We start from the raw sequence: 8,560 nt of genomic DNA on the forward strand, positions 1-8,560 counted from the left end.
GAGCATTACTTTGCTAGCATGTGAAATTGGAGAAGGCAGTGGCAACCCACTCCAGTACTCTTGCCTGGAAAATCCCATGGATGGAGGAGCCTGGTAGGCTGCATGCAGTCCATGGGGTCGCTAAGAGTCAGACACGACTGAAGCAACTTAGCAGCAGCAGCAGCATCATGCGAAATGAGTGCAATTGTGTGGTAGTTTGAACATTCTGTGGTAGGTATGAATGTGGTGGGGAATGTGGTAGGTATGAAATAGGGGCATTTAAGAAGCAGAGAGACTCAGAACACAGAGAACCAATGTGAAAAATGAGAATTGGGTGAATCTAAAACTGTTTTAAAAGGAAGAGGTTTGAAACAATATATATCTTTAAACTTTATGGAGAGATGCACTCTTTCTAGGATTGAAAAGACTCATAAAGACTCTTTCTAGGATTGAAACCACATAACTCCCATTAACACCATAATGTTTATATTTCTGTTTTGAGAAGAGTGCTCATTTCAACTAAGGGTTATTCCTTAGTTAGGATAAACAGGGGTCTGATCATTAAGCTTTATGGCCTCTGGGTTTATTCTCTGGCATTCATCTATAGGATTCTGACGTTCTACCTCTTACCTGTTTGAAAGCCTTGAAGAAGGCTACTCAAGGGCACCTGGTGAATCAGCACTCCTCAGGGACAGATGCCATTGAGTTATATGAGAGAAGAGCCTGGCTCATGGAACCAAGTAATTATATGGAAATTTATTCATCACTAGCCCAGATGGGGTTTTGTTTCACTGTTTTTCAATTTTGGGGGAAGCACAACAAAATAAACCCACAAGGACACTGTTTGTGAAAGTCTCCATGTTACAATCTGGAAGTGATCAATCTAAAGATGCAAAAGTCAGCAGGTTTGGTATTCAGGATTTTCATGGTCACATTTAACTTGTCTTCATGCTACACAAGTATATTCTAGGTTATTGCCCTTGTATGGAATCACTGCTAAACATGTATTCTTTTTGGTTATTTTGGCTGTTGGCCTTGAATGTTGGAGCAAGTTAACATTGGAGTGAATTTTGAGTACCTCCTCACTTTGGGTTGTGGGTCGAATAGCCTGAAGGGAAGTGGGGTGGTGGAGGATTGGTCCTGAAATGCTGGAGTACGTTTAGCTACTTATAGCATTACATTTTAATCATCTCTCAGAAGTGGGGCCCCTAGTGGTTCAAATGGTAAAGAATCCATTTGTAAGGCAGGATACCTGGATGTTACTCCTGGGTTGGGACGATCCCCTGGAGAAGGGCATGGCTACTTAGAGAATTCCATGGACAGAGGAGCCTGGTAGGCTACATACAGTCCATGGGGTCGCAAAGTTTGGGACACGACTGAGTGACTTCACACTTCAGAAGGATTAAGATCTCTGAGGACAGTGAGAAGGACACCCACTTACCTAAATTGTTTGTATTCAATTTCACTTTGCTGGATCTGATCTGAGAAGAGATGGAGACATGGGGCATCTTATTTCCATCCCAAGGTGGGAGTGAGAGGGAAGGGGCAGATAGTTCAGAGAGGAAACTGTTGATTTAGCCTTTGGGATATGGACCCGGTGGGTGTCCAGTGCTCCACCATTCACAGCCTTAGAGACTCCAAAAGCCTGTTACATTTGGGCAGTTCACTGTGACATAATGCCTCCTACAGCATAGAGTGGCCAGGATGCTCAGCTCCATGAACAGGGGCCAACCCACAACAGCCATCCCCACTAGGACCCAATCTTTCCCAGCATCAGGGTCTTTTTCAATGAGTCAGCTCTTCAGCATCAGGTGGCCAAAGTATTGGAACTTCATCTTTAGCATCAGTCCTTCCAATTCAGGGTTGATTTCCTTTAGGATTGACTGTTTGATCTCCTTGCTTTTCAAGAGGATAATATATTATTTCATCCATTTCTCTGTACATGCTTACAATGTTGGTATTCAAAATTCCATCTATATGGAGAAGCCCACTTGCCAAGGTCCCATCATTAGAAAGACCACTGGGATTAGAACTGGGTTTGTTTGACTCTATAGCCCCTGTTCATCCATTAAATAAAGTTTAAATCAACACTCTGAGAGCATTCCAGACCTGGCTGTTCAGAGCAGATGGGGACAAAGACAAGGCTACACAGGAAAGGGAGGCATGATTTCCTTTGAGAGACAACTCTGACTGCTGTGTATCAGAGAGGCCTGGCCTCCCACTTGGCCCTGGCTCTTCTGGGTTGAGAGGCCTCTAGGAAGCTAAGTGTTGAAATGCACAGGGAGGGCAGCTTGCCTCCTTATGCTTATTTAGCACTTGGCTGGCACTCCCAATCTTGTTTAACAGCTGAGAAGCTGTTAGATCATAAGAGAGTAAAGATTTCTCAATATCTTGGTTTGCTTCTCGGCACAACAAATGCCATAGTCTTCTCTCTTTTGTGTGGACTTTGAAAAAAATGGCTGTTATCTTTATTGATTATTTTAAGTACATAAGAGCATTTCTTCAAAGTGGAATGAAACAACGTGACCTTCTCTCAGACAGGCTTGCTCTCCCCCTTCAAACACTAGTTTGTATGGGGGCTCTCACCCCTTGAAGCTCAGCAGGCCACCAAGCCTCATTTCCAGTGAGTGTCATTTAAAAGCCAGAGCAAGCTGACTACAAACTTTTTAACATGTGCCTCTCATCTGCTCAGCAGAGATCCCTGTAACTTGTTAATAGTTCCCTTCTAATTTTTTTCTAGTGAAACCAATTGAGGCCTTAAATCAGTACCATTCGTTCCATCATGGGCCCTCCGAGAAAAGCATTTAGAGTTATAAAAAGTCATTTGCTCCATCTTGCACTTCCTGCTGCAGGGCTCAAGCTTGGCCTGGTGGAGCATATACCTATGACGGGATGGTACGGCATGCCGAACAGGGGGTCTCTTCCAGGACCACATAAACACCAGATCTGGAAGAGCCAGGATGGACTTTCAAAGAGAGGAGACCAGATACACATCCCATAAAACGCAGATCTCTTTACAGCTGGAGTTGAGTTTCTCCATTTGTGCATAGCACTTATTTCACTGACGTGCCTGGTAGTTAGGGTGGAAGAGGGAGAAAAAAATGTAGGATGCCTCAGAGAGGAACCACATGCTTGCAGAAAATGAATCCCTGAGCTTCATGTAAGGGTCTGTAGGCTAGGCCACTCAGTGGCACAAAATTAAGAAGTGTGTTCTCGCTCATCCTTGTTGTTTCCCCTTCAAGAACTTCTTCATTGTGTTTAAATGACTCCTGGGAAAGTACTTGTTATTAGCAATTCACACTTTAACAGAAATGTAATCCACCAGACATAAATATAATTCTGAGAAGGACAGAAACTGAAGCCTATCAGTTCGAGCCCTTGTTTCCCAGGTGAGGAGATTTAAGATGTAGCTTGCCCTGCCCATGGATGGAAGCTGGATGGAGGCCAGTGAACCTAGAATCAGGTTTGATGCCCTTCTTTCTGTGGTCAGCTCTGACTTACTTCTCTTAGAGGTATTTACAGTGTTGGTCTTATCTCAATTTGTGGAATAAACATCTTTTTATCTCTCTTAAGGGAATTTTCCTGTTGCTGGGAAAGGTTGAGGGCAGGAGGAGAAATGGGAAGCAGAGGATGAGATAGTTGAATGGCATCACCAACTCCATGGATATGAGTTTGAACAAACTCCAGGAGATAGTGAAGGACAGGGAAGCCTGGTGTGCTGCAGTCAATGGGGTCGCAAAAAGTCAGATATGACTTAGTGACTGAACAACATCAAAGAGAATTTAAGATTTAAACAAGAAACAAAAAGGAGAATTTCCTGAAATGATTCTACAATCAGGAGCTATTGATATCTAAATCCAGTTCTACCTGGGGAAATTCTTTTGACCAAGCAAGAGATGTTGGTTGGGCTTTGTAAAAAATTAACTTTGAAAAAACTATTAACAAGAGCTAAATTTATGCTTCTACAGCCAAAACTACTGTAATACTTGTGAAGGTAGGCTAAGACTTTTTTACCCCCTGTGCTAAACATTAGCTTTGGGTTTCTCTTTGAGGTATCTGCCTCTCAACTTGCATATGTGGATCTTCTTCATTTGTACATTGTGGCTGGCTTCTTTGGATCCCATTATCTCTAGAATCCTGCTAGTTTTCTTCACATTTTTCCCTCACTGACAAAAACCTTATTTCTGCTCCTTTCCATGTTAAAGTTCCTTTACTCTTGTATAGCAGCTCAAGTTACCAGGAGTCCCTACATGAGTTGTGGATGGCCTAAAGGGCACAGTGCTCCTTGGGGAATCACAGCTCTCAACAATTCTGGGCAAGTCCCAACCTTGCCCTGAAAAAGAAATTCCATGAGGGGAGAGTCCCAATGAAAGACAAAGTAGCTGCTCCTTCTGGATTTCACCTGAAAGGCTCAGCAGTCCTGACACTCATCACTGCCTTCAGCTTCCAGTAGATGGGACAGGAAGTGGGTGCAGAGCTGCTCTTCACAGTCTGGTAAAGGGGAGGCTCAGAAAGGTCATTTTTGACCTTCTTAAACTACTTGAGGGCTTCCCTGGTGGCTCAGATGGTAAAGAATTCGCCTGTAATGTAGGAGACCCAGGTTTGATCCCTGGGTTGGGTGGGAAGATCCTCTGGAGAAGGAAATGGCAACCCACTCCAGTATTCTTGCTTGGAAAATCCCAATGGACAGAGGAGCCTGGTGGGCTACAGTCCGTAGGACCGCCAAGAGTTGGACACGACCGAGCAACTAACACTTTCACTTTCAAACTACCTGAGAGCACATTTGAAGTAGATTGGGTTGAACTGGCCCTTTGTCTATCTGTGCATCAGCCACCAATGCAATTCTAACATCTGCGGTATTATAGCAGCTCTCTCAAATAAAATTCAGGGATTTTAGGAGATAAAATGGTCCTAGACATCATCTAACCAAAGAGTGGTCCCTGGACTGGCAGCCTCAGGGTCACTTGACAACTTGCTGCAAATCCTCAGGCTCTGTCCCAGACTTTTTTTTTGTTCGGTCGCTAATTCATGTCTGAGTCTGCAACCCCATGGACTGTAGCCCACCAGTCTCCTCTGTCCGTGGGATTTTCAGGCAAAAATACTGAAGCGGTTGCCATTTCCCATTCCAGGTGATCTTTCTGACCCACAGATTGAACCCTGGGTCGTTCCTGAGTCTCCTGCATTGGCAGGTGGATTCTCTACCACTGAGCTACCAGGGAAGCCTGTCTCAGATCTATAGAATGAGAATTCTGGGGGTGGAATCAGTGATCTGTGTTCCAACAAGCCTTTCAGGTGATTCTCATGTCTCAAAAGAATTTATGTTTTATTTTTCAGGGGGCAGCACAGGCACTTCCCCAACCACCTCCAGCACTGGGACACCATCTCCTTCAGCTTCTTCTCATCTTTTATCTCCATCCTGTTCTCCTCCAACGTTTCATCTGGCCCCCAACACTTTCAACGTGGGCTGCCGAGAGAGCCAGCTGTGTAATCTAAACCTCTCCGATTATCCACCGTGTGCCCGAAGCAACATGGCTGCCTTGCAGAGCTACCCAGGGCTGAGTGACAGTGGCTACAACAGGCTCCAGAGTGGCACCACTTCGGCTGCTCAGCCCTCTGAAACCTTCATGCCTCAGAGGACTCCATCCCTGATCTCAGGAATACCAACTCCTCCCTCGTTGCCTAGCAACAGCAAGATGGAAGCCTATGGTGGCCAGCTGGGGTCCTTCCCTACTTCCCAGTTTCAGTATGTCATGCAGGCAGGCAATGCAGCTTCCAGCTCCTCATCACCACACATGTTCGGGGGCAGCCATATGCAGCAGAGCTCCTACAATGCCTTCTCTCTCCACAATCCTTATAATCTGTATGGATACAATTTCCCTGCTTCCCCTAGGCTAGCTGCAAGCCCAGAAAAACTGAGCGCCTCTCAAAGCACTTTACTCTGTTCTTCTCCTTCCAATGGGGCCTTTGGAGAGCGGCAGTACCTGCCTACGGGGATGGAGCACGGCATGCACATGATTAGCCCTTCCCCCAATAATCAGCAGGCGACTAACACCTGTGACGGCCGGCAGTATGGGGCGGTCCCAGGCTCCTCGTCCCAGATGTCTGTTCACATGGTTTAGTGGCCAGTCCCAGCACCACGGAGCCAACAGCAGCCGAGGCAGATCCGGAGTCTCCAGGGGCAAATCCTCCTCTCTGGGAGCCCAACGCCTTTGAAAAACAGGAACTGTGTATTATTATTATTATTACTTTCTGGAGGAGGAAAGCACATACCCAACAACAAGAGACACTTAAAGCCACTGAAGGAATACTTGCAGTGGAATCATCTCTGACTCAGTGGCCATTCTCCTGCCTTCCCAAATCTTAGCATCGTCTGTCTACTCAGAGTGGCCTTTGAAGAAACTGAATAATCGTTTTATAATGTTAAGGGAGATGCTAGCATGTAGCAGCCATGAAAAGTTACCCACACACAGATACATACCTACCTTTACATACACACATACATATGTGCATGCATACATACACACGTACATAAATATATTCATACACAAACTCGTCCATACACAAACATACATGCACAGTGACTCGGAACTGGGTGAACTCTGTGGAGGGAAGCCCAGCATGGGTGCTTTCACCAAAACTTTGTCTATGTACAGCAGTAGACGGACTGGGTCAGCAGTAGCTGCCTGCCAATATTTCTTCCCTGCAGCTTACCCTTTTTCTGGAATGAACCATGTATCCTGAAACCCCTTCCCATCAATGGGGGTGGAAAGACATCAGTACTACAACCGGACTTGGCTTCCTGAAAAAGATGGCCTTTGAACTTCGGCTCTCTTCGATTTGTGTGCTAGCACTGATGTTCCCAGTGGTGCCCGTGAAAAGAGGGAGTAAGAGCAGCTGAAAGAGAGAGAAGGAGAAAGAATAGAGAGCAAGAGAGAGGTGGAGAATAAGACTGAATGAGGAAGTGAGAGCAGTGATGAGAGTTTAAATTCACTGAGGAAATGGGTTTGGTCCTCACCCCTGCCCCCCAGGTTATGGAAAGAACCATGGAGTTGTTGAGTAAACCTCTCTGGGACACTATGTATGGTCAGGGCACGGGTGAGAAGCACCCAGGTAGGGCATGAGTCTCAGTCCCACAGTTCTGACCACTGTGAGCCAGAAGAGAGGGGCACCACACAGGAAGTGCCGATTCCAGAGCACGCAGCCTGGCAGGGGAAGGGAAACAGAAGGAGTGTGAGAAAGGAAGGGTTTTATAACCTCAACAGATAATACCAAGAACAGAGGCAACACAGGGAGGTCTGGCCTTCTGAATGCCAGATCCAGATGCCTGACCTGGATTGCTTTCCCCATTTCCCCTGTGGCAGGAGGAGTCCTGTCACCTTCCAGAGAACTGAGAATGGGCCTTCTAGAATACATCCTTCCATCTGCTCTTAGATCGCCACTTTTTTTTTTTTTAATCAAATAGTTCGTTGCAATTTTGAAGTTTTGGATTTCTCCTTTCATCTTTACCTTCCCCTTCAAATCCTTTAATGATAAGAAAAAGTGAAGTTTGGTGCCAGCTAAACTTTTTAAGTGGTGTGGAAATGAAGATAGTACCAAGTAAAAGAATTCAGATATTACTAAGATTTTTTTGGTTTTGAGGTGTTGTAGATAAATGTATTTATGTGCCTAGTGGGGAATCCAATATTATGAATATTAAAAAAGGGGGCAATAAAAAGGGTATGTAAAATATGTATGAAGAAAAGGTGTATAAAAATTTGCCCTTATGCACGGAACTCTGTTTCTAAGTGCCAAGCACAGAAAGCCGCTAAATAAAATCTTTGCAATTGTTTTCTGCGTATCCGTTCATATGGAATAAGAAAGCAGCAGCCCATGCCTTTGAATTGTGCTGTGCATAATAAGCACAGCATTCTCATCTCTACTACTTAACATGATCTTGTTCAGAACACACGAAGTCTGTATTACCATCCTCATTTAATGATCAGTAACTAAGCTTCATAGGGACTGATTTATCCAGATTACACAGCCCGATGGAGAGAAAACTAGGACATGAAGCCAGGACTGTAGTGGGATACCTGGTTTCATGTTAGCTGCAAAAACCTGTGAGTCAGCTACTGTATGACACAGGGAGCTCAACCCTGTGCTCTGTGAGGACCTATAGAGATGGGACTGGAGGGGTGGGAGGGAGACTCAAGAGGGAGGGGATATATGTATAATTATAGCTGGTTCACATTGTACAGCAGAAACCAACACAACATTGTAAAGCAATTATCCTCTAATTAAAAATAAAATTTTTTAAATTAAAAAATATAATTAATCTATTTCATGAAAAGTTGTAGAAACAAGAATAAATCTATATGCCATTTTTAAAAAAACAAAACCCGTGAGTCTAATAGCCATCCTCAATGTAGCTAAGTGCCAGATATTACACCATGTGTCTTTACATAGATATCTCATCCAATCCTCCCACAATTCTATAGTGGGTATTTTTTTATGATCATATTATAGATTTGGAAACCAACTTAAAAAAGTTAAAGTCTTTGACCAAGGCCCTCAGGCAAGTGATTAAGCTGGCAGTTTGCCT

At 44.5% G+C, this 8,560-nt stretch overlaps 1 protein-coding gene across 3 annotated transcripts in view; it reads left to right on the plus strand.

Annotated features, from left to right (window-relative positions):
* Positions 1-7,806, plus strand: part of TBX15 (T-box 15) — a 126,601-nt gene extending 118,795 nt beyond the window's left edge. For all 3 annotated transcript variants that reach the window (XM_010847219.1, XM_010847221.1, XM_010847220.1), the window contains one exon: positions 5,314-7,806. In XM_010847219.1, coding sequence (XP_010845521.1) covers positions 5,314-6,098 — 785 coding nt within the window. In that variant the 3' untranslated portion in view covers positions 6,099-7,806. The remainder of the gene's footprint in view (positions 1-5,313) is intronic.
* The last annotated feature ends 754 nt before the right edge of the window (positions 7,807-8,560 follow it).

This window comes from Bison bison, unplaced genomic scaffold (assembly GCF_000754665.1).
Source record: "Bison bison bison isolate TAMUID 2011002044 unplaced genomic scaffold, Bison_UMD1.0 scf7180017864247, whole genome shotgun sequence".
Classification (NCBI taxonomy): domain Eukaryota; kingdom Metazoa; phylum Chordata; class Mammalia; order Artiodactyla; family Bovidae; genus Bison; species Bison bison.